This window comes from Balaenoptera acutorostrata, chromosome 14 (genome assembly GCF_949987535.1).
Source record: "Balaenoptera acutorostrata chromosome 14, mBalAcu1.1, whole genome shotgun sequence".
Taxonomy (NCBI): Eukaryota; Metazoa; Chordata; class Mammalia; order Artiodactyla; family Balaenopteridae; genus Balaenoptera; species Balaenoptera acutorostrata.
Window position 1 is genome coordinate 62,572,287 of NC_080077.1, and position 27,697 is coordinate 62,599,983.

General features: G+C 35.5%; 1 protein-coding gene across 2 annotated transcripts in view; it reads left to right on the forward strand.

The window, feature by feature from the left end:
* The window catches only part of MMS22L (MMS22 like, DNA repair protein), a 138,348-nt gene that overhangs the window by 103,675 nt on the left and 6,976 nt on the right, over window positions 1–27,697 (forward strand). For both annotated transcript variants that reach the window (XM_057527910.1, XM_007169668.2), the window contains 6 exons: window positions 1,158–1,309; window positions 2,126–2,268; window positions 7,626–7,785; window positions 12,184–12,353; window positions 14,586–14,797; window positions 17,593–17,756. In XM_057527910.1, the coding sequence (XP_057383893.1) occupies window positions 1,158–1,309; window positions 2,126–2,268; window positions 7,626–7,785; window positions 12,184–12,353; window positions 14,586–14,797; window positions 17,593–17,756 (1,001 nt within the window). The remainder of the gene's footprint in view (window positions 1–1,157; window positions 1,310–2,125; window positions 2,269–7,625; window positions 7,786–12,183; window positions 12,354–14,585; window positions 14,798–17,592; window positions 17,757–27,697) is intronic.

Below are 27,697 nucleotides of genomic sequence, written 5' to 3' on the forward strand. Positions count from 1 at the left end.
AATACACAAACCTAAGAGACCGGTGTAGGTCTGATCCCAGCTGCCAGTCAGTGAAAATGAAGAGAGGTATTCTTCTCAAAAGGAAGTTCATTAAGCAGAGTCATTAATCATTTTCTCACTGGCTTTCAGTTGTAAAGTAAGGGAGTTCACCTTCAATTAGATTACTTTCAGGATCCCTTCCAGCTTAAGAATTCTTTAATAACAACAAACATTTATTTATATTATTTATTAAATACTTTTGCTGAAATTATCTGAAAGGATTTCAGTTTTTAAAATAATATTGTGTGTTAGTCACAGTTGAAGGAACTGAAATGCAAAGATGGTAAGTAACGTTGGGAAGGCTGTGTAAGTAATAAATGACCCAACTGAGTTCTTCTGTTTTGTGTTCTCTTTATGATAACTTATATTCAAAGTATTTCAAAACAGTATTTTTAGAGTTATGATTTATATGTATTTTTCAAGTGTCTAACTTTACATAACATTTATAATTATGTTAAGACCATCCTCATTCTCTCTATCCTCACTTATAAAATGATTAGAAGTCAGATTTAACCAGGCCTTTGACTTTGCAAGATAACTTTTTTTTAAATCTCATTCAGATGTTATTTTGGAATTCCTTAATAATGACTCCTGTGAGGTGGGGGAGCAGGAAAGGAAGAGATGGGAACGGGATTGGTCAGGAGAGCCACATAGAAATGTATTTTGTCTTTTTACCTTTTATCTTGGTCATGACCTCTTCTCTGTTTACTTTAAGGGCCACTGTTTTTTATTGTACTTGACACTTCCTTTAGTATTATCTCACCTAGCTAGTTAATCCCCTTCCTTGTTTTTCTAATTTTAACCATGTTCTTCTTTCCCTTTCTCCTTTGGCATTAGCCTATATGTATGCCATCAGTGAGAAAAGAAAAATTAAAAACTAGGACATTACAAATGAAAGCAAGAATATTTGTCTAAAATATCATTTTGTGTGTATCTGTAGAGTTTATTTTCAGCAATGCATGTCTGCATTAGTGTGTTTGTCTGTAAAATAAGTGAGGCCAAGAACTGGGGGATATTAGAATGTTTTCCTTTATTTCTGAATCTCTGTACTCAGGGAATACATTGTCAGGGTTTTGTTTTGGTTTCTCTTTTTAATATCCATCAACTTATTTTTACAGCATGTTATGTGAAGCACTTTCTCATTCAGGCTGTGTATCTTTTCAAGCCCTAACTATAAGATCATGGATCCGTTGCATTTTGCAAATGTATATAAAAAACCTTTATGTGCCAGATGACTCGTTCATTGATTTAAATACTGAACAGGCAGTTGGTAAGTATTGCAGGTGTTTTGCTTTTTAGATAGCTAAGTATGTTTAAAATTTCCTGTTTCATTATGTAAATTAATAGGAAAGATAAAAAATATATTTGTAAATAGGCGTTAATATGAACAGAAATTTATTTCCTTTTGCAGCCTGTTTCTTTTTCTTGATATTTTCCCGTTACTGTATATGACAAATTTCTCTCCTATAAAGATAAAACAACTTGTTTCCTTGGAAGCTAGGAACAAAACTTTGCTCTCAAATGACGAGCTATTTTTTTACCTTGAAGAAACTGATCACAAAAAAAAGTGGAAATATGAAGTAAATAACCAAATATCGCACTGTTAACACCCTATAAAGAAAAATATCCAATTATGAATAATTTCATCCCATTTCCTTGTAATTTTTTTGTTTTTAATATCCCATACAGTTCTGATTGTCTGTAGGGCATGCCTTATCCTAAACCTATTGTTTATGGCCATTCATAAATCTCACAAAGGATGGACTGAAAAAATGCTCCAAATTTACTTTCATATATTATTACATCAGTTGGCTTTACATGAATAGCTTTTGGGAGTAGGACGTTCACAAGTATTCATTTGTTTGTTTTTAAATAAAGCCTTCCCATAGTGAGAGAAACTTAGAAGTTTTTAATAATGTGGAAATTTTAATTTTAAAAGAAAGCATTGTCATAAATGAAGAATGATACATTCCCTGTTCTTCCATATATGTGTGTGTGTGTGTGTGTGTGTGTGTGTGTGTGTATGTATATATAAAATATATAAAAAACATAAATTTATAAACATACAAATATTTTATTTTAACAGAAAAAGACTACATGGAACAGTTGGCTGAACTGACAAGGTTGCTATTTAAACTCTCAGAAGTAAAGAATATTCTCTCAAAGGCTCAAGTTGAATATTTACCTATCCAAGAAGGCCCTAAAAAAGCACTTGTTGTGTTCCTCGAGGTATTTTTTATTCATTAATATAATTGTTCAGATCAGTTACAATTATTTTTCCAAAAATCTTGAAGTGTTCATAAAGTTTTTCCATAAAATGAATTATTTTAAATTGAATCATATTACTGGTTGCCGCTATTATAAAATTCTGGAGGAATAAAAATGTGAATCTAAGATATAGCACAACTCACTCTTCAGGACAGCAGAAGAATTACGTGTAATAAAAAATAATAAGAGTAAAGAATGCCACATAAAAGCCTTAACTCCAAGTCTGATCTAAATTGTAGGAGTATCTTATTGCTGACATTGTTAGATAACAATGTTCTTCAGGTACTTAAATTTCCTTGTATATGGTCCATAATAGTTCCAACTTAATGTTTACCACCCTGTAATGAACAGTGTAAATTTTACAGTAAAATTTTAGTGTATTCAGCATAAGCACCAACTACTTCATATCATAGCATGGTTGGGGATTTAAAAACCAATCCATTTGTTTTATTTTGCCTCTGTAATAAATAGTCCCATTCAACATTGTATTTTTAATTATTAATTTTGTAGGAATCTGTCTTATGTAATAGTCTTTGTTTTATAGCCTAACTGAGGTCATTAATGTGCTTGGATTAGTGTTTTTGTAAGCTATTCACAGTAAAACTTAGTTTATTTTCCCACAGAGTAGTTGGTATTAACTGCAACGAAGATCCTTACAATCCATAAGCTCTTTCCATAAATGTGAATTCTTCCATTGGTTTTCATTAAGTTAAAGTACAGTTGTTACAGTTAGAGATGTCATATAAATCCTAAAAATATTTCGTAATAGTAGATGTAGATATAAAATACATATTTCTCTGGGGCCTTTTATTTAGCTGTTGATTGGATCTCCATCTGTAATTAATTAAACACCTATGCTGGGGACCATACTGGACCAGAAAGGGAAGTAGAAGTCATGCACTACACTGATCGTTTTTGAAGGCTCTCCTAATTTAATCCTACCCAAATTAATTGCTTTTTAACTACTCACTAAATAATAGTTGTTTGCTAAATTCTAGATAGACTTATGTGAGGATTTCTTGGGGATTTGAAGAACCAAATGAACTAGTCCTTGATCTTAGAAAACTTTTACTTGTCTGAGAATACAAGACATACACAAAGGCTAAAATAATAATATAAGACAGTATATGCTAAGTGTCAGTTAGTTGATAGGTCAATCAGTAGGTTAAGAATTCAGAGCATCTTGGTATAAGAAGTTAAATTTTATCCTGTGAACAGGCTTTATAAATTTTTAAGTAGGTCTGATTTGATCAAATGACTTTAAGAAAATTGGTAACAATAGAGTAAATTAAAGGTGCAGGAGCACTAATGACCAGAAGCTAGTGAGTTTAGGAGGAATTGAAGATTGCACTATGCGATTTTTGAATGATTATGAAATAAATACTGTGTTTAACCAGAAAAATGATGACCTTAAGGAGAAATAGGAACATCATGATTTAGAGTGGGGCAGAAGTAGGTGAGAAGTCCAATTTTAAACCTGTTTAGTTTGTGGTTGTGTCAGGGGTGCTCATGGTCACCCCACCCCAGGTGCTATTATGATTCACTAGGAGGACTCACAGAACTCAGCATATAGTTGTACTTACATCTATGACTTATTATAGTGAAAGGTTTCAAAGTACAGTCAACAGAGAAAAAGTGCATGGGTGAAGTCTGGAGAAACCAGGCACAGCTTCCAAGAGTCCTCTTACAGTGATATTACACTGGACATGCTTAATTCTCCCAGCAAGGAATTGGGACAACACCTATGAAATCTGTCAACCAGGGGAGCTCATTAGTGACTCAGTGCCCAGAGTTTTTAATGGGGGCTGGTCATCTAGGACCTGTTTGTCTGGCACTTTTAAAAATCCGGACTCCCAGAAGGAAAGCAGATATTCAGCATAAACTGTATTGGTTGCACAAACTGTTTAGGCACAGTGAGCCATTCTTATTGGGGAATGATGGGAAAAATCTAAGGGTCCAAAAACCAACCAAGGACCAACCTTGCAAATAGGCTTCTTAAGGGTAATGACATTGGGACCTGCTATATTAACTCTTCTCTGCACAGAAATGATAGTGTGACATGAAGGTAAGGATAGTCAAGGCACTGAAAAATATACATCTCATAGTCTGGGGAGGTTAAGGCTAAACATAGAGAAATATTGAAATCTAGGGCACTGGTTCTTAAATGTCTGTTTCATAGACCTCTAGGAGTCACTAATACTTTTCAGGGGTTCTGTGAGCTCAAAACTATATTGGTGTTTGTACAAATAGCGTAAAAGCTGTAGCAGAAATCAACACCATGGCCCAAGATTATACTAGTAGTCAGTATAATTTTCAAGGCCATGCAATCACAGAGGGGGAAAAAAGCCAGTTTGACTTAAGTGTATCATTAATGAAGCAGTAAAGTTACTAATTTTAATAAATTTTGACCCTTGAGTACATGCCCTTTTAGTATTCTGTGAATGACAATAGGAAATATATTTAAAGTACTTTTGATGCATATGAAAGCAAAATTGTTGTCTAAGTGAGAACCACTTATGTGATTGAGTTGTAAGCTGAACTGACCGCTTTTACCGTGAAAGAACAACTGACAAAGTATGGTTATTCAGACTTGGGTATTTGGCAAATATTTTCTTAAAAATGAGCCTATCACTTCAAACAAGTCAACTGACAGCATTTTTTGCTAATAATATAATTTGAGCTTTTAAGAAAATTAGAATTTTGGAACATTTGTATTTGTCATCATGAGCTTGAGAGCTTCTTGATAATTAAAGACTTTCTGACAACATTGGTGATATTAACAAATACGATATTTTAAAAATATGGACAATGAAATGTGTTGTCCAAATTGGGAAGCTGTATAACTAAATGAACTAAATTTTTCAGATAACAAGTACAGGCTTTTTAGAAAGTATGCATGTGTGGAAAACATTCATTCAAAGCACAAGACAGACCAATGGCTTATAACGTAGCAGAGAACAGAACGTTCATTGACATGATTTTGGATTCTGTATTACAACTAACCTTTAAGAAATACCACTTGTCAAGTTTTGGTGTAATATCAAAGAGGAATTCCCACAATTATCTGAAAAATTTATTAAAATACTTTTTCCTCTTCCAGCTACGTATATTTGTGAGACTTAATTGGTTTTTTTTTTTGCTCTTATTTTTATGATTTTTCACTCTTCTACTTTACTGTTCTTTTTCTATCTTATATTTGTACTTAGAAAATTTATTTTCAGAGGCTTGTTCTTTGTAATATCTGAATTGAAGACTATAAATTCTTCATTTAGCACAAATTTAACTTCATCCCACAAGATTTATTTGCAATATTTTCATTATTTTGTATTTTAGAATATTTTTCAATTTCCATTGTGATCTCTTGTTTGATGTATGGGTTAAATATGTATGTCTTTCTTAATTTTCTAATATTGACAGAAATATTGACTTAACTGTTCTTATCTGCAACATATTGCAACAACTTGTATGCAGAAGCAGATATGAGAATGTAACTGTCTTCTCTTAAGCTAGACATTAAAGAGATTTGCAAAGATGTAAAAAAAATGCCACTTCTCGTATATTTTTTTGGTTTGTTTTGGAAAAGAAAGTTATTTTTCACCAAAAATATATGACTTATATTAACATAATGTTTATTATTTTTTTAAATGAATAAATTAAATTTTTCTATTGCAATTTGTAATATAATAAATATCAATAGATATAGCCCAAATGATAAGCTCTTTCAGATCCTCAATTTTTAAGTGTGTAGAAGGGAACTGAGACAAAAAGTTTGAGAATTTCTGGTCTAGGGAAAGAAGTATAGAGAAGCAAGGGCAGAGAGCTAAATGGAAAAGGGGATTCATCAAGTATATCTCTTATTCTCAACTGTCTACCTCCCAATCGTTCAAGTTCACTAGGTTCCTTATCTTTTCCTCCATTCTACATTTTATCATCACCATGGCTAACTTTAATATCACCTTGGATAACTTATCTTGAGCCCTCATTTCAAAACTTCTCCAATAGTCTTTCAGTGATCTTCACTTCTGCTGTCATCCACCTACTGCCATGACTAATCATTGAACCATGGCATCACTTGGAGCATCTGAAAGCTCATTGACTATCACTGCCTTCCTTCCATTTCTCTGAATGACTTCATCATGACCTTCCTCTCCCTTTTCTCCAAGCGCAACATTCTGTCAAGGTCTCACTTTCTTCCTTATCTACCTTAACTAAACCCCTTGGAGGCCTCACTTCAACTACTCTTAACCAACACACTCACAATCTTCCATCCTTTGTCTTATCGTTACACCTGCAAATCTTCAACTTTGGATCGGTACAACCACCTGCCTTCTTTCCTTTGTGTTATTTCCTGAGAGCTGCAGGAGAAAAATCACATAACCGTGCATACTGGTGCCATTCATGGTCCAATTTGGGTAATTGAAATTCATTGTTAAGTTCCCAATAATGGCTTGGAAACTTTACTACTCTCCTCAAACCTTCTAACCCATCTCTAGCCAGTTTTCTCTTGATTCTTTTTTTTTCACATCTTTATTGGAGTATAATTGCTTTACAATGGTGTGTTAGTTTCTGCTTTATAACAAAGTGAATCAGCTATACATTATATCCCCATATCTCTTGATTCTTCTCGTGACTTCTCAACTCTTGCTTATTCTCACCTTCCCTCAATTAATCCTCTCATTTATTTCCCTTCCTCTTCTCACTTCACCATTATTCTCTACTACCTCACCTCACATTTCTCTCCTCAGCCTCCCCATTTTGCCATTTCTACCCTTTGTATCTCATCCTTTTTTTCCTCTGAGAAAGTTAAGCTGGCATCTAATGGCTTATAAAGAAAATTCTAGGAAAAAAAATCAATTCATATCATAAAGCTGAACTTTATTTATGGAGGTCTCACTTGTAAGAGTCTGTTAACCTCATCTGTAGGTCTTTTTTGTAGGAATTTGGGGATTTAGAATTCCCAGTCGTGTCCCAGAGATATGGTGAGCCAACCTGTTTGGAATGCTTGATGTGATTTGGTTATAAGCTTCTTGTATATCAGTTCCATGTATCTTTTACTAATACTTTGCTGACTCATAATTATTGGTGAACTGATTTTTTATTTTTCCTTTAACCTTTATTTTAATTATAAAAGGCAAGATAATTCTTTTTACCTGGATTTTAATTGCTATGAACATTTATTGGAAAGTTAAGGATGAAGACTTAAATGTAAGGGATGTGTGTGCACACGTGTGTGTGTAGAAAGAGAAATTATCTTTATTTTTCAAAATCTGTATTATATAAAACTTGGAATGCTAAATCATGTTTTCCCTTATTTATAGGCTGTTGGTATAACTTACGGGAATCTGCAGACACTTTCTGATAAATCTGCCATGGTCACAAAGTCCTTAGAATACCTTGGTGAAATATTAAAATATATAAAACCTTATTTGGGAAAAAAAATTTCCAGTGCAGGTCTGCAGCTGACTTATACGATGATGGGTATGTATTCCTGACATTATTAAAACTTCCCTAGGTTGAGCCTATAGTATCGTGATGGATAGGAATATACTAACATACTAGCTAAATCACTGCTGTCTGTACAGTCTTAAGAATGATCTGAAAGACAGTGATTTAGTTTAAAATAATTCATGTTGGCTTTCAAGTGTATCTCTGTCTTGCCCCACCTCCTTTCAGAACTTTTCTTGTTATGCTTGGTTAATATTAAAATTAATTATGATCAATACAGAAAATATACCAACTCCAGTTTGCTACCAATAGTCTATTGTGAATCACTAACATTGGGAATGCCTGCATAATTAAAATGGACCTTTTTTCAGTACTTACCTATGCTTTGTTAGAATTTAAAACATCAGAAAGCCATCACTTTCTTCTGTTTTTATGGTCTGCTCTGTATGAAGGAGGTCAGGAAAGGATTTATTACAGCACTAAAGATACATATGCTTCAAATCTTGTTTCTCACAATACTATGTTTTCTTCTTTCAGAAAGAATGTGTCTGTTCTATAACAACAGAGTTCATTCTTCTTTAGGAAGTCAGTAATTTGAATATCTTTGTTCACTAAAACCATGTTGCTAACCAAAAATAGGGACTGGATAAAGGGAAATGAGAAGGATTTCCTTAGATGTTTTTATACAGAATTTAAGTTTTTTTTTTTTTCTCTGTGGCCAAAACCTTATATCTGTTCCCTTTGATCTTGTGAACATATGAATAAACCTGATTTGAGCTGTCTGAAACCTTTTATCTTTGTTGTGAAAGATAAAGGAGAATGTGAAAATGTGTAAATATGGATGATGTAGAATGTAGTGAAAGCAGTAGTAGCAATTCGGTCATTTTAATTTTAAAGAAACAAATGAGAATTTATTATAAATTTAATTTAGTAAGATGTAGATTAACATGTATTTCAGCATTTAAGCTTTTTTTTTTAATATCTTTATTGGAGTATAATTGCTTTTCAGTGGTGTGTTAGTTTCTGCTTTATAACAAAGTGAATCAGCTATACATATACATATAGCCCCATATCTCTTCCCTCTTGCGTCTCCTTCCCTCGCACCCTCCCTATCCCACCCCTCTAGGTGGTCACAAAGCACAGAGCTGATCTCCCTGTGCTATGCGGCTGCTTCCCACTAGCTATCGGTTTTACATTTGGTAGTGTATATATGGCCATGCCACTCTCTCACTTTGTCCCAGCTTACCCTTCCCCCTCCCCGTGTCCTCAAGTCCATTCTCTAGTAGGTCTGCGTCTTTATTCCCATCCTGCCCCTAGGTTCTTCACGACCTTTTTTTTTTAGATTCCATATATATGTGTTAGCATACGGTATTTGTTGTTCTCTTTCTGACCTACTTCACTCTGTATGACAGACTCTAGGTCCATAGCATTTAAGCTTATAATTTATTAGTTGCTATTAGATTTTTGCTAAGCTAAATGTATGATTTCAGAAGTATGTCTGTATTTTACAAAATATGTGATTGTCTTATCAGGAGCTGCAAAATCATTTGGATTGGTGATACATAGACCCGGGACAAAATTCTCCTTATGAAGAATTGAGGGCCTTCTTTGTTTTGTTATATGGTTGATTTTTTGATTTAGTGGCAGGTGGATACTGTATTCTTTCCCTTTGTCTAGATCTCAGAGACTGGGAAAAGAGTACACTGCTACAGTGTTACCCGTTTAGTCAGCAGAAATTTGGAACAGATAATTTACTGTCTTATACATGTACAAAGTTTAGAACAAAATAGAGAAAGAGCAAATATAAACTTTTGAGAGTTAGAACCTCTTCTAGGTGTGCTGGGGTTGGGATATCACATCCACCTGAGGGAAAGAGAGCTAACCACAGAAACACTGTGCTTTGCTCTCCTGGCCGACTCCTCCCTGAAGATGCCTCTGCTGTTCGCTTGCAAGGCCGCTAGTGGGAGGTGCGAACTGTTGACAAAACCCCTCCAGATTAAGGTGTCTGGGGTCTTCACTGTAGCTAGGTGATTTCTGAGAAAGCAGGATTGATCTCTCAGTAGTATCTTCCACTTTCCTCCTGTTTATATCTTTTTTTTTCCCCCCCTCATTCTTTATATCTCTAATTTTCCTGTTTCCATGCCTTTCCTTTTGATCATCCTTCTTTCTTGGGATCATTCATCCCCTTTGGTCTTTGTAACTGAAATTCTACCCATGATCCTTCAGGGTCCAGCCCAGGAAGACCTGCTCTCCCTGATTGTGCTTCATCTGTCCTTCTGCTCTGACATTTTTTGTAGTTTACCACTTATTATAATTATCTGTGTACTTGGTGTGCCCCCACGAAAATTTAAACTTGCTTATGGTTAGTGGCCGTATCTTTAGAACTTTTTATTCCCATAGTCATATTGTATTTTGGACAAATAAGAACATTTAGTGAGTGTATGTGAGGCACTCGATTGGGAACTGAGGATACAGTGGTTAAAGAGCTTCTCCATTGTAGAAGATGGCATATACTAAATAAATATTTCTGGAACTTAATAATTTTATAAACCTAGCTAATAGTACATAATGCATTTTGTAATGTTACTAAATGAGCAAAGTTACTTTCTAACTATAAATACATCTAAAAATATATATTGTAATGATCCCAATTCTCTTTTTTTTAAGGCGTAGTATATACATAGAGTAGAAAATAAGTTAATACATAAGAATTCTAGTGTGGCTCTCTTTCAATTGTGGGAGTATGTTCCCCACAATTTTTCTCTATTTTCAGCTTTATCAGTAAATAAGTAATAGTTCATAGCCAGGAAAAATACTAGGTTTCTTACAAAGCTACTCTGTGTATTTAAACCTTTCTCAAAGTTTTTTTACTTAAAAATTTTCTTTTTCTTTGCATTTTTAATTCCCTACACACCCGAACGTTCTTTGCTGAAACTTTCAAAGTAGGGGCTTAATGTTGCAGTAAAACAAATGTGTCATCTCTACTTTCTCTGAACTCATAAAACTTAAGGTCTTCAGCAAAGTGTTTTAACCATTGCACAAGATAAAATACAAGGGTAGATGATGCATTTTGGGTTGGAAGGTCCTTGCTCTTTATAAGTTAATACCTGTGTGACACTTAAGAGTGATATGAATCATTTCAGATGGTGGTGGTGATGGCAGTTCGTCTTACTGGTATACTAGTGTTGCTTAGAATGTGAGCTTTTCTTACATTGCTGTCATTCTCAAATTTTTCACTCACTGGAAGAATGAGAAGCAAGCATTATTTAAAATATTGCTAAGTGAGCATTGTGTTTCTTTATGATTGATTATTGTATTTCCTTTTACAACAGAAGATTAATGTTGCTGTTTGTTGTTCTTAGAAGTGATTATTAGTTGGGTTCTTTTTTTTTTTAAACATCTGTATATCCTTCTATAAGCATATTTTTGTTTTCCTTCAGAGCTTGAATTTTAAACTTTTTGTTTTATGGAAGTGACTTTGAATTTTATCATCTTTTTTGCTTTTCTAAGATGGAATAAAATATAAAATTTTATGCAGCACATGTACCATTGCTGTTTGGACAAGTGCTTAATAATCTCCTTTTAAATTCATATTTTTCAGTAAAGGAGGCCTCAATTGCAGTAATATACTCTAAAGGGAAGTATATATCTGCTCTTAATTTATTAAACAAAAGGTGCTCATTTGATAAGTTTTACTATCATTAAATGTAGCAATTGACAGACTCCCATCATCAAAGAAACCATAATATATTTCATGTAGTAAAGAAGTCTGTTTCTCTTCTTTTGAATCAAAATTTAAATTCATTTTTTGCTCATGTTAAATAACTGAAACTTATAAAAACTGAAGTTCCAGGAGGTTAAGTGATTGCTTCAAGATGTTACAGCTAATCTTTTTTCCTGCTTTAACAATTAAATTTAGTTATACCTCTTCTTGTTGCAAACTGGGTTGAGACAGCCTGTAAATTAAATGTAAAATATGAAGAAATAAGGGTATCAATGAAATGGAGAGTAGCATGATGAAGCCCAGGGAAAAGTGAATATATACATAAAAGCATAATATAGGATCTTACAGTGTTCTTAAAGTTGAACTGTAAATTTGCCTCTGAGTTTCCTAGCAACCAAAGCAAAAAGAGAGATCTGGTTAATTGCAACATTCAATCTATATATTCACATAATGTATAACCACACATTGTGTGTATGTTTTAAATGCCAGTTGCTCAGGAAATGTATGTTTTTCTTGGCCCAGAACTCAGAGAGTTATCTCTTTAGCGAAATACTTGGCATAAGTCTTTTGACTCTTAATACATGTTTCTTCCTATTGCCAACTTTAACTTGGTCCTATGTGTTATAAATATACTTTTTTTTAGTGGAATGACAAAATTTTCTGGTTAGAAGATAATCATAATTTCTCTTACTGCTCTTCTGTGTTAGGAACTCTTGTTAAATCATGGGCACAGATCTTTGCCACCTCTAAAGCCCAAAAATTACTATTCCGGATCATAGACTGTTTACTGCTGCCACATACAGTATTACAGCAAGAGAAGGAGCTGCCCACACCTATGTTGACTGCAATTCAGAAGAGTCTTCCTTTGTATCTCCAGGTATAGTAAGTGTGCCTACTTAAAAGTTAAAAAAAAAAAAAAATTGACACCTGCCTTAAAACAGTTTACTAATTGCAGATATCAAAACCATACGTTGTAATCCTAATGTACATGTGTGATGTTGCACTTCCATTGAACAGGTTTAAAATTCCTTTTGGTTTGGTCTCTGAATACAAAGATGGAAGAGGCAAAAGCTCCACCCTCAAGAAACTTAAAGTTGAGAGAAGAGACCAACCATCAGAGACACTCCCAGCAGTGTGCTCAGTATTTTCCTTGGAGGCCTCAGCTACCCGTCAGCCAGACTGGGATGAGGAGATGCAAGAGAAGATAGCTGTAGTAAAAGATATTAGGTATTAAAGAGCAGTGTGGGTAGGAGTTGAAGGACTGTTCCTGTCAGAGGGAACAGCATGTAGAGGGCATAAGCTATAAGAAAACATGACACATGGGGAAAAAGCAAATAATTCTGGTGTGGCTGGAGGCTCATACAGGAAGGGCCACGTAGTGAAGGGTTTTGTGTGGCATACTAAGAAGTTTGGACTTGTTCTTGTGACACATGGGGACTGTTGATGGATTTTGGGCAAAAAAGTGGGAGTGACATACCATATTTACACTTTTAGAAAGGTGTTTCTGGTCAACGGTTAGGTTGGTGTAGAGATTAGATTGGAGACTTGGAAGGTAGTGAGTAGTTCATTATCTGAAGGTTTTGAACTAAGGCAGTGGGTATACAGGTGCACAGCAGATTTTAGAAACATTTAGGATCTCCAGTCACAAAGTTGCCGAGTATGAGTGTTGTAGAGTAACAGAAATAGAATACTTCCTAGATTCCATGGTGGCTGCTTATGTCAATAGCAGTGTGGAGTGCTTGCTCCATGTGGCCCTCTGAAACCAAAATAGTCCACTTAATAAGAATTCTTATAAACTTCCTAAGTTGAAAATTTTGGTAAATTATCCATTTGGCAGAACTGACGTGGAGCTATATCTTTAATTTCTTAAAGGTATAAGCTCTCCTCTTCAGAATTTTTTTAAAAGTATCCATTTATTACTTTATCTTCTTCTGATATAACATGTTTTTCCTCAAACAGAGCTTTTCCTCTTCTTCATCTGTCTTCTGTAGGGGTGGGAGAGTCCACTGGTTTTTTGTGTTTTTTTTTTCAATTGTTATTCAAGTGCTTATGTTTTTAACAGCTCTGTGCTATTCTTCATTAGAAATAAACTTTAAAAATCTCCTATTGGGTAAATACCATTTATAGTTAAAATGGAGACATGACACTCATTTCTGATTATTTCTCTGGAAAAACCACATTGTGAATCACAAAGTACCAAATTATAAATGAACTTGTAGAGCATAATTTGTTGCTCTGTTGGTGATTATTTAGTAAAATGCAATATTTAGTAATAGTAGCAGAAAAAAATTTTATTCCTCAGGGTGTTGGTTTGTTTGTAAGTATCAAATACTGCAGTCCATATGAAAGTACCTCATTAACTTCTATATAAATGGAAGGGATTAAATCAGCAGACATATAACAAGACATTGTGAGTTCTGTATGACCTTGATCAAACTTTTAACTTCTCTAAACCTCAATTTCTCCAGCTGTAAAATCAGAGATAAAATAACACTAAGTCAGTGGGGCTGTTTTTTGAAAAATTTAAATGGAATAATGAATATAAAGCATGTGGCACAGTGCCTGACATATAAAAACCTCAAAATAAATTGTCATTATTCTGAGTCTTAATCTTCTGCATTTCTCTCCTTTTGTTATTTTTTAAAAATTTATCATGTTTCTTAACATTGAAAATTTTTAGCATAAATTTTATAGTCTTACTCAGACAAAATGACCAGTACCATAAGTTTAAAAATAGACTGAAATGTATTTTATAACTTTGTAGTACATATATATGTAGCTGATGAGTGTGGTGGTGAAATTTTCTAAAGATGAGAGGCAGAAGGAAGCTTCATCTGTCTTCCTACTCTTCTCCCCTGCCTCCTCTGGGTGTGCCCCCAATACATGTATGCTTGGTTAGGTACCACTGCATAGGTGTTACCCAAGCTCAGCTGCTCCCTGAGCTTCATACAGACATTACCTGTTGATGATGGAAGTTGTTCTTAACAACTCTGATTGTGATAAGTTACAAATTCTGATATAAATGCTTGGGACAAAATTAGTAACTTCCTAAATTTTTTTTTTAACTTTACCTTTTAGTATTTCTCTCTCTTTTTTTTTTCTCCTGTAGGGCATGTGTATCGTGTGTTGTCAGTCTCAAAATCCAAATGCCTATTTGACTCAGTTACTAGGGAATGTTATTGAGCAGTATATCGGGCGGTTTCTTCCAGCTTCGCCACATGTTTTAGGTCTTGGACAACATCCTGTTTTGTTGGCATTGAGAAACTCAGCCACTGTTCCACCGATGTCATCTCTAAAGAAATGCATTGTACAAGTCATAAGGTACATCTAAATATTAAAAATAGGTAGTATTTACAATTTATTATTCTCCATAAAAAAATAACAAAGCGTCTCAAAAGTATTGGCAACCCTTAGGATACTGAGCTTAGAAACTGTTTTTTCCTGAGAAGCATTATCTAAGAATTTACCAGAATGACTTGTCAGCCTGAGACAGTGCTCTTTATATTGCTTGTTTTCTCTATGAAGCTATTATTTTTCTTATATATGTCCCAAAGGTATATATATATTTTTTCATCAGATAAACACTAATTGTATTTTGTACTGTACAAAATGAAGTAATTGTATTTTATAAAAGATGGTTAAGTGAAAAGATAAATGCTAATATGAAAAAAGGAGCAATATGAAGTCCTATTTTTGTTAGTCTACTCTGTCTTAATAACAGTTTATTATTAGGCAGATGAATCAATGAAACTTACTAAACTCCAATATCTTTTAACTATAACAGTAGAAATTATCTCTTTTTTTTATCTTCATGAGGTATTTAGCTTCACATGAAATTAGTTTTTAAACTTTAAGATGCTGTGGTGATATAGATTATTCTTGTCTAGTTTTTTTTCCTGTGTTTTTAATGATCTGGTAGCATTAATGTCCTGATATTATCCATCACCTCACATGACAGAATCCCATGTCTAAGATCTGTTCTCCCTTCTGAGCTTTTCTGTGTGTTGCTAGTGTTCTGTTACTCAGGTTTGAAAGCTTTATATTCTTTGTTCCCTCCCCTTTTCCAGCTTTTGGCAAATGACTGTTTCCTTCCCTTTTCACATGTCTTTTCTCTTATCACATTATACCTGGACTATTGCCAGTGTCCTAACTACTTTCACTATCTCTTGTCTTTTCTTCCAGTCCCACCTAAACAATTCCCCCAGATTACTTTTCCTAAAATATTGTTCCAGTATGACACTTCCCTGCCTTCAAACCTTTATTCACTCCTTTTTCACCTGTGGAATAAACAACATACTCCTTAGCTCTCCGTAATCTGTCACTTAACTTTTCCAAATGTAATACATATGACATCATATATTGATACAAGCCCTAATGAGATGGGTTTAATTATCACCCCCCAAAATGCTTTACATCTCCCTACATCACAGCTTTGTTCATACCATTTTCTCCATTAAAATGCCATCCCTCTGGGCTAAACACTACCTAGACTTTATGAGACCTACACCTAATATCTCAGTGTACCATGATGCTTCTTTCCTTCTTCTGGAGTCACGTGCTCTTTATGATTCAATTCACAGAATCATGATATTTTTGCCTAACTTGTATCTGAATTTCCAACAAGATTATAGTACGCTACCACTGTGTTTGAGACATTGCATAGGTAATTTTAGTACAAACCAAACGACAAGTGCTGAAGTGAAATCAAATCCTTAAGGTCTTAAAGTCGTTAAAGCCCAGTGTTTAGGATCTTGGCTGCTTTCCTTGACTTTCCTATTTACTTTGTATACAGTAAAAATGTTTTTCTTATGATTTCTAGTTGAAGACCTAAACATGTAACGATTCCTTTTTCTGTTTTTATAAACACTCAGGAAAGAAATAGAGATTGCCTCCTATGACTTCCTCTATTCCAAGCTTTTCTACTCCTGGAGTTCCCCATCTTAGGGCCCCTTCTACTGAATTCCTAAGAATTCTGGGATTATCTTTCAAAGCACCTGTCACACTGTATTATAATTGTCCTTTTTTTTTTTAATCTAACTTTTCCACTGGACAGTGAACCCCCCATGCTTTCAGAAACCATATTTTACACTCTTGTTCTTAGACTTGTACCTGGCACACCATGTACTAAATAAATGTTTTTTCTAGGCGTTGGGAATTCATTATTAAACAAAACAGGTAAAAAGCCCTTGCCCCTCAAAGAATGAATGAATTTTGTAATACGTAATGTTTGTTGGAAGTCATTGTATAGAGTAGAAGTGATGAAGGCATAGTTCTGCCCTTAAGGAATTTATAATCTTTAGTGATTTCTATGCCCCATTTTGGCAAATTATTATTGCTTTGCAAGTATATTTAGATGTCTAGCTTAGATTTAGCTATATCTGACACTTATTCATATTGTCTTGACTTTTTAGAAACTGAACAATTTTCACTTTCATTTATTCACTTAAAAAAAGTACACTGAACACCTGTTATGAGCTGAGACCTGTTCTAAGAGGTAGAGATACAAAAATGAATCAGATAAATTATCTTTATGACCTCTGTTGAGTTCAAATGCTAAAAATTGTCCTGCTTTAAGAGAAGATATTAAATCCTAAATCACCTCTCTGATTCTTTTACTTCATAAGGGAAGGAAGGAGGTAGGCTGGAATGGGAAGATGATTTCTAGTATAGTCCTCTTATTTATTTGGTAAAATAAGACCCCCTTTCAAATCCCTAAATAAATAAATATGAGGAGAGAATCTTTATGCAAATCTGATATTAGAGAAAATGTTGCATCATTGAGGAGCTGATAGAGGAGATCAAGCTTATATTAGAAAGTTAGATTTTTATTAGATTTTGATTAAGTGTATTAAGTATATTTTAAGACCAGGTTGCTTTATGTTTTGTTTGTATCTGTATTCTGCTTTGGCCCTTATAGCACGCCGAAAGGATGTGTAGTCATTGCTTCAAAAATCTTAGGTTTGAAGAAAACATGGTAAAATATACATACTTTTTAAAAATTGTGTTTTACTAATTTGGGAGCTAAAATAGGCCAGTATCTTTAAAGTGTATGGCATTTGATTCTGCTCTATTAAAACTTTAAAGAGAAGGAAAAATAAAATTGTGCTTCTTTTCAGGAAATCCTACTTTGAGTTTAAAGGATCCTTGCTCCCTCCTCGCTTAGCATCCATTCTGGCCTTCATCCTCCACCTTGTTAAGGAAACTAACATTGATGTTTCCGAGGTTGAACTACTCCTCCCTGGAGTATTAAAATGCTTGGTGTTGGTCAGTGAACCTCAAGGTTAGTTCGTTTACGAGTTTGTGTTTGTTATACTTTTATGTTCACAAGTTAAGAGTGTATTCTTTCCTATCAGTTAAATCAACAGTTACATAATAGTTATTTTAGATTATGTTTAAAATACATGGTTATATTTAAAATATATGGTTATTTTATATCAGTTTGATTATATCATGGCTAAAGAACAAACTCTAGCCAATAGCTGAGGTGGGGCATGATAAAATGATTAAAAAGTGACATGTTTCAGTCTAGTTCGGTTTTTTTTTTTTTTTCTCCCAGACAAATAGTTTAAGTTTATTTAATTTTTGTTCAATCAGACTCCAGTATTAAATGCAACTTATTAAATATCAAGTGGTGAAGGGTCAGCATACTTTCTCCTGTTCAGGTTTCTGCTAGAATATGTAAGCTGATCTCTGGGCAAACCTGTAAGGATCCATTGATCCGTTTGTTTTCAGTCTCGTCAGCCTTACTGCCAGTGATGGCTTTAAAATATTACGTATTTAGTCCCCCCTGTGAGTAGCATGCTTTAATAAGCTTATTGGGAATATGCAGAATAGTGGCTATAGTTCTATCCTGAAGGGGTTTTTAGTATAAATAGGATGGGGTGTGTGTGTGTGTGTGTTTGTGCATTTGTCATTATAATGTGATTGTTTGGGGCAGGCTTCTCACATGCTTCTACCTAAGTACTTCTAACTACTGTGATAATTGAGTACAGTGTATATCCTAAAGAATATGAGGGCAGAAAAGTGGTAGCTGAAAGCTCAAACAGCTCTTTGAAATGTTCTGTTTTATCTAAAAAACTTATGCATATTTTGTTTTACTCCACATTATTTTGATGTTTAAAATGTTCATATCTGCTTCCAAGCTTGCTTTTGTGAAAAATGTTGTATTATGTTAATATAAGATACCCTTACTTGATAGTAACACCTCTTCAATGAAGAATATCCAGAGATAGACCCCAGACTCTTCTTTAGAAATTTTACCTTCTTTGAAAATGTTTGCATACTTCTACTTTCAGTGAAAGCCTGTTGTATTATACAGTACAAAATTTGAGACAGAGCAGACAGTATAGCATTTTAACTAGCTCCTTATTTCATTAAGAGTAATATTTATCATGAAGGAGATCAGGGTTTGGGAGGGGAATTTTGCTGCTCATCTCTAGCTAGTGGTGCATCGCGTGTTCCAAATAGAAGGCATACAGAATGCTCTGTCTCCACATGGCCGTCTTTGTAAGCTGAAGAAACAGTGTTAAACACAGGTTTGTGTGATTGGCTCAGAGAAAATTCTGACTCTCCTTGTCGTCTCAGTGTTTAGAAGGACAGTGTGTAAAATCGTAGAAAGGTAGTGTTACTAAATGACACAGCAGTTCCATTCCTAGATACATGTCCAAGAGTATTTTAAACATATGTCCACTCAAAATACCCGTACATCAGAGCTTGAGGAGTTCCACTTCCAGCATGACAACATGAGGAGCTCTGCAGCCCTGCTCCCCAGAAAAACTGGTGAAAATTATTTAAAAGAGAGCATTTTAATTCTCTGGAAATGGTCCTGAGGGTACAAAACAAATGGAGAAACATTATTTAAGAAAATATACTGAAGCTTGGTAGGAACAGCAAGTCTTTGATATTTGAACCAAGACTACTCCCTTCTCTCCTCCTAGCTCAGTAAGATGGAAACTCTGGTAAATTTAGACTGGTAAATTAAATAACTAGAGTTCCATCTCCCCACAGCTCCCAGTAGGAGGGCTGTCTTCCTGTGAGAGGCAGGATATCAGTGTTTCTCATTCTGCCTCCGAGCTACCTGATGGTAAGGCTGTATTCCAGGGGAGTGTGGGTGAGAAGTGGGGCCTTCATTCTTCCATTCAGCCCCCACTCGTGGGATGGTTACACTATACTGAGTATGGCACCAATGAGAATACTGGGGCATTGATTGTCCTTGCTCCAGCTTAGAGGTGGAGATTCTATGCCAAGAGGACCTGTGGCTAATACCCCTCCTTCCAGAAGCATTCAGCACCTCAAGTGGGTATGTCACTCAGAAAGTAGTGGACACCATGGTCCCTGTACCCAGCACCAGAGCTACACCTCTGAGTTTTGCCTGGGAGTGGGAGAAAACCATAGGATAGAGAACTCTGAATCTCTCCCAAAGGAACTGACTGCATTTGCAACAAAGTGTGAAAAAGTTCAAGCTTGAGGGTGCTATCAAAAACAGTGGAGTTTGTGGTTGAAAGGCAATAGGTGAGAGAATGATAGATTTATTGGAGGTATAAGCAGATGGTTGCACAGTTCTGTGATTATACTAAAAACCATTGAATTGTACATGTTAAATGGGTGAATTGTATAGTATATAAATTATATGACTATAAAGCAGTTATTTTTTTAAAAAACTAAAAAAGGATAACCCAGTTTTTTAAGAAATGCTCAGTTCAATTAATGAAATAAAGATGACAGATTTTTTTTAAGAAACCCTGTACACTAATGCTCGTTGCAGTGTTATCCATAATAGCCCCAAAATGGAAACAACCCAAATGTCCATCAACTAATGAATTGATAAACAAGATAAAGTAAATCCATACAGTGGAATATTATTCAACCATGAAAAGGATTGAAGTACTAACACATTTTATAACATGGATGAACCTTAAAACATTATGCTGGATGAACTTCCTTCAAGATGGCAGAAGAGTAAGACGTGGAGATCACCTTCCTCCCCACAAATACATCGGAAATACACCTACATGTGGAACAACTACAGAACACCTACTGAACTCTGGCAGAAGACCTCAGACCTCCCAAAAGGCAAGAAACTCCCCACGTACCTGGGTAGGGCAAAAGAAAAAAGAAAAAACAGAGACAAAAGAATAGGGACGGGACCTGCACCAGTGGGAGGGAGCTGTGAAGGAGGAATGGTTTCCACACACTAGGAAGCCCCTTCACGGGCAGAGACTGTGGGTGGCGGAGTGGGGGAGCTTCAGAGCCACGGAGGAGAGCACAGCCACAGGGGTGCAGAGGGCAAAGCGGAGAGATTCCCGCACAGAGGATCGGTGCCGACCAGCACTCACCAGCCCAAGAGGCTTGTCTGCTCACCCGCTGGGACGGGCGGGGGCTGGGAGCTGAGGCTCCGGCTTCGGTCGGATCCCAGGGAGAGTCCTGGGGTTGTCTGAGTGAACACAGCCTGAAGGGGCTAGTGCGCCACGGCTAGCCGGGAGGGAGTCCGGGAAAAAGTCTGAACCTGCTGAAGAGGCAAGAGACTTTTTCTTGCCTCTTTGTTTCCTGGTGCACGAGGAGAGGGGATTCAGAGCGCTGCCTAAACGAGCTCCAGAGATGGGCGCGAGCTGCCCGTCTTGCCACAACTAGAGAAAGCCCTCGCACAGAAACAAAGACCCAACAGAGCCAAAAAATAAGTAAATTAATTTATAAAAAAAAATTCTCTAGAAGGGATCAATAGCAGAATAACTGAGGCAGAAGAATGGATAAGTGACCTGAAAGATGAAATAGTGGAAATACCTACTGCAGAGCAGAATAAAGAAAACAGAATGAAAAGAATTGAGGACAGTCTCAGAAACCTCTGGGACAATATTAAACACACCAACATTCGAATTATAGGGGTCCCAGAAGAAGAAGATAAAAAGAAAGGGACTGAGAAAACATTTGAAGAAGTTATACTTGAAAACTTCCCTAATATGGGAAAGGAAATAGTTAATCAAGTCCAGGAAGCACAGAGAGTCCCATACAGGATAAATCCAAGGAGAAACACGCCAGGACACATATTAATCAAACTATCAAAAATAAAATACAAAGAAAAAATATTAAAAGCAGCAAGGGAAAAACAACAAATAACATACAAGGGAATCCCCATAAGGTTAACATCTGATCTTTCAGCAGAAACTCTGCAGGCCAGAAGGGAGTGGCAGGACATATTTACAGTGATGAAAGGGAAAAACCTACAACCAAGATTACTCTATCCAGCATGGATCTCATTCAGATTTGACGGAGATATTAAAACCTTTACAGACAAGCAAAAGCTAAGAGAATTCAGCACAACAAAACCAGCTTTACAACAAATGCTAAAGGAACATCTCTAGTCAGGAAACACAAGAGAAGGAAAAGACCTACAATAACAAACCCCAAACAATTAAGAAAATGGTAATAGGAACGTACATATCGATAATTACCTTAAATGCAAATGGATTAAATGCTCCAACCAACAGACACAGGCTCACTGAATGGATACAAAAACAAGACCCATATATATGCTGTCTACAAGAGACCCACTTCAGACCTAGGGACACATACAGAGTGAAACTGAGGGGATGGAAAAAGATATTCCATGCAAATGGAAATCAAAAGAAAGCTGGAGTAGCAATTTTCATATCAGACAAAATAGACTTTAAAACAAAGACTATTACAAGAGACAGAAAGGACACTGCATAATGATCAAGGGATCAATCCAAGAAAAAGATATAACAATTGTAAATATTTATGCACCCAACATAGGAGCACCTCAATACATAAGGCAAAGGCTAACAGCCAGGGCTTCCCTGGTGGCGCAGTGGTTGAGAATCTGCCTGCTAATGCAGGGGACACGGGTTCGAGCCCTGGTCTGGGAAGATCCCACATGCCACGGAGCAGCTGGGCCCGTGAGCCACAACTACTGAGCCTGCGCGTCTGGAGCCTGTGCCCCGCAACGGGAGGGGCCGCAATAGTGAAAGGCCCACGCACCGCGATGAAGAGCGGTCCCCACACCGCGATGAAGAGTGGCCCCCACTTGCCGCAACTAGAGAAAGCCCTCGCACGAACCGAAGACCCAACACAGCCAAAAATAAATAAATAAATAAATAAAGTAGCTATAAAAAAAATTAAAAAAAAAAAAAAGCTACTCTTTAAAAAAAAAAAAAAAAAAAGGCTAACAGCCATAAAAGGGGAAATCGACAGTAACACAGTCATAGTAGGGGACTTTAACACCCCACTTTCACCAATGGACAGATCATCCAAAATGAAAATAAATAAGGAAACACAACCTTTAAATGATACATTAAACAAGATGGACTTAATTGATATTTATAGGATCTTCCATCCAAAAACAACAGAATACACTTTCTTCTCAAGTGCTCATGGAACATTCTCCAGGATAGATCATATCTTGGGTCACAAATCAAGCCTTGGTAAATTTAAGAAAATTGAAATCATATCAAGTATCTTTTCTGACCACAATGCTATGAGACTAGATATCAATTACAGGAAAAAATCTGCAAAAGATACAAACACATGGAAGCCTAACAATACGCTACTTAATAACCAAGAGATCACTGAAGAAATCAAAGAGGAAATCAAAAACTACCTAGAAACAAATGACAATGAAAACACGATGACCCAAAACCTATGGGATTCAGCAAAAGCAGTTCTAAGAGGGAAGTTTATAGCAATACAATCCTACCTTAAGAAACATCTCAAATAAACAACTTAACCTTACACCTAAAGCAACTAGAGAAAGAAGAACAAAAAACCCCAAAGTTAGCAGAAGGAAAGAAATCATAAAGATCAGATCGAAATAAATGAAAAAGAAATGAAGGAAACAGTGGTAAAGATCAATAAAACTAAAAGCTGGTTCCTTGAGAAGATAAACAAAATTGATCATTAGCCAGACTCATCAAGAAAAAAGGGAGAAGACTCAAATCAATAGAATTAGAAATGAAAAAGGGGAAGTAACAACTAACGCTGCAGAAATACAAAGGATCATGAGAGATTACTACAAGCAACTCTATGCCAATAAAATGGACAAGCTGGAAGAAATGGACAAATTCTTAGAAATGCACAACCTTCCGAGACTGAACCAGGAGGAAATAGAAAATATGAACAGACCAGTCACAAGCACTGAAATTGAAACTGTGATTAAAAATCTTCCAACAAACAAAAGCCCAGACCAGATGGCTTCACAGGTGAATTCTATCAAACATTTAGAGAAGAGCTAACACCTATCCTTCTCAAACTCTTCCAAAATATAGCAGAGGGAGGAACACTCCCAAACTCATTCTACGAGGCCACCATCACCCTGATACCAAAACCAGACAAAGATGGCACTAAAATAGAATACTACAGACAATATCACTGATGAACATAGATGCAAAAATCCTCAGCAAAATACTAGCAAACAGAATCCAACAGCACATTAAAAGGATCATACACCATGATCAAGTGGGGTTTATCCCAGGAATGCAAGGATTCTTCATTATACACAAATCAATCAATGTGATACACCATTTTAACAAACTGAAGGGGAAAAACCATATGATCATCTCAATAGATGCAGAGAAAGCTTTTGACAAAATTCAACACCCATTTATGATCAAAACCCTCCAGAAAGTAGGCATAGCAGGAACTTAACAAAATAAGGCCATGGATGACAAACCCACAGCCAACATTGTCCTCAATGGTGAAAACCTGAAACCATTTCCACTAAGATCAGAAACAAGACAAGGTTGCCCCTTCTCACCACTGTTATTCAACATAGTTTTGGAATTTTTAGCCACAGCAATCAGAGAAGAAAAAGAAATAAAAGGAATACAAATCAGAAAAGAAGAAGTAAAGCTGTCACTGTTTGCAGATGACATGATACTGTACATAGAGAATCCTAAAGATGCTACCAGAAAACTACTAGAGCTAATCAATGAATTTGGTAAAGTAGCAGTATACAAAATTAATGCACAGCAATCTCTTGCATTCCTATACACTAATGATGAAAAATCTGAAAGTGAAATTAAGAAAACACTCCCATTTACCATTGCAACAAAAAGAATAAAATACCTAGGAATAAACCTACGTAAGGAGACAAAAGACCTGTATGCAGAAAATTATAAAACACTGATGAAAGAAATTAAAGGTGATACAAATAGATGGAGAGATATACCATGTTCTTGGATTGGAAGAATCAACATTGTGAAAATGACTATACTACCCAAGCAATCTACAGATTCAATGCAATCCCTATCAAACTACCACTGACATTTTTCACAGAACTAGAACAAAGAATTTCATAATTTGTATGGAAACACAAAAGACCCCGAATAGCCAAAGCAATCTTGAGAAAGAAAAACGGAGCTGGAGGAATAGGCTCCCTGACTTCAGACTATACTACAAAGCTACAGTAATCAAGACAGTATGGTACTGGCACAAAAACAGAAATATAGATCAATGGAACAGGATAGAAAGCCCAGAGACAAACCCACGTGCATATGGTCACCTTATCTTTGATAAAGGAGGCAAGAATATACAATGGAGAAAAGACAGCCTCTTCAGTAAGTGGTGCTGGGGGTACTGGACCAGCTACATGTAAGAGAATGAAATTAGAACACTCTCTAACACCATACACAAAAATAAACTCAAAATAGATTAAAGACCTAAATGTAAGGCCAGACACTATAAAACTCGTAGAGGAAAACATAGGCAGAACACTCTATGACATAAATCACAGCAAGATCCTTTTTGACCCACCTCCTAGAGAAATGGAAATAACAACAAAAATAAACAAATGGGACCTAATGAAAGTTAAAAGCTTTTGCACAGCAAAGGAAACCATAAACAAGACAAAAAGACAACCCTCAGAATGGGAGAACATATTTGCAAACGAAGCAGCTGACAAAGGATTAATCCCCAAAATTTACAAGCAGCTCATGCAGCTCAATATCAAAAAAAAAAAAAAATCAACCCAATCCAAAAATGGGCAGAAGACCTAAATAGACATTTCTCCAAAGAAGATATACAGATTGCCAACAAATACATGAAAGAATGCTCAACATCTTTAATCATTAGAGAAATGCAAATCAAAACTACAATGCAATATCATCTCACACTGGTCAGAATGGCCATCATCAAAAAATCTACAAACAATAAATATTGGAGAGGGTGTGGAGAAAAGGGAACCCTCATACACTGTTGGTGGGAATGTAAATTGATACAGCCATTATGGAGAACAGTATGAAGGTTCCTTAAAAAACTAAAAATAGAACTACCATACGACCCAGCAATCCCACTACTGGGCATATACCCTGAGAAAACCATAATTCAAAAAGAGTCATGTACCACAATGTTCATTGCAGCTCTATTTACAGTAGCCAGGACATGGAAGCAACCTAAGTGTCCATCAACAGATGAATGGATAAAGAAGATGTTGCACATGTATCCAATGGAATATTACTCAGCCATAAAAAGAAATGAAATCGATTTATTCGTAGTGAGGTGGATGGACCTAGAGTCTGTCATACAGAGTGAAGTAAGTCAGAAGGAGAGCAACAAATACCGTATGCTAACACATATATATGGAATCTAAAAAAAAAAAAAGTCATGAAGAACCTAGGGGCAAGATGGGAATAAAGACGCCGACCTACTAGAGGATGGACTTGAGGTTATGGGGAGGGGGAAGGGTAAGCTGGGACAAAGTGAGAGAGTGGTAGTGTATATATGGACATATATACACTACCTAATGTGAAATAGCTAGTGGGAGCAGTCGCGTAGCACAGGGAGATCAGCTCGTTGCTTTGTGACCAGCTGGAAGGGTGGGATAGGGAGGGTGGGAGGGAGGGAGATGCAAGAGGGAAGAGATACGGGGATATAAATATATGTATAACTGATTCATTTTGTTATAAAGCAGAAACTAACACACCATTTGTAAAGCAATTATACTCCAATAAAAATGTTTTTAAAAAAAAGTGTATGAACTTCCAGTTATAGGATGAATAAGGTCTGAGAATCTAATGGATAGGTTAGAAACTATAGTTGATGATAACACTGCATTGTATAATCAAAAGTAAATAAATAGATAAATAAAAATTTGTCAGGTAAAAAAAAACAAAAACAAAAAAACATTATGCTGAGTGAAAAGAAGGCAGTCACATAAGACCACATGTTGTATGATTCCATCTATATGAAATTCCCAGAATAGACAATCCGTAGAGACAGATAGTAGATCAGTGCCTCCAGGGACTGGGGGAGGAAGAAAATGGGGAAAGATTGCTAATAGGTGTAAGGTTTTGGGGGGAGGTGATGAAAATGTTCTGAAATTAGATAGTGGTGATAACTTCACAGTTCTTAAGAATATACTAAAAACCAATGAGTTGTACACTTCAAAAGGTTGGTTTTTATGTGTGAATTATACCTCAATAAAGCTGTTATTTTTAAAAAACAATACTTACTGTTAATACTTTGTGAAGTCTGCTTCTTCATGTTCTGGTACTTTTTCCACAGAAGAACTTGTGGGTTTTTTTTCAAGAAAACATCTTTAAAAAGAAACAGTTATACTGGCTTTAGAATTGCATCTAATATGAGAACTTATTTGCTCAATAAAGACAAGTATGCTATATCTTCCTTATCCACTATTGTCATGCTATGGAAAACATTATCTGCTACTTCATTTTAATTAATTTAACTTCATGTGCATCACATGTTTTGTACTCTTGCCATAGTGGATTACAGTTTCTGAAATTTTCCTTGTTCTTAGAGAAAGTAATTTTTTCCCCAGCTACTTATATTTAATGTTCCAAAAACAACATAACAAAAATGTATTAGCACTTGGAACATGATGAATTTTCTACATTCTTTGTTGATTTTTTTTGTTGTTGCCGTTTTTATGTACAAGTGCACAGTTGTAAAGGATTTGGTTAAATACTGAAAGAACATAAATGTTCTTTTTGTAACTTTGCTCTCTTTCAAAATGAAATTAGCATCACAAATAGTTGATTTTATATATATATATTGCTAATTTAAGTGAGGGTAAACTGTTAGTTTCTAATTTTCTACATATATGTTTGTTAGTGGGAGGAATATCCTTATGAATTTAAAAAATCAACCTGCTTGTCTCTAAATCAGCTGAATTATTAAAGGTTATCTTTAATCAGTATGTAACAGTGCTTGCAAGGTTAGGATACTGGAGTGTTTTTGAATATGGGTTCTTTT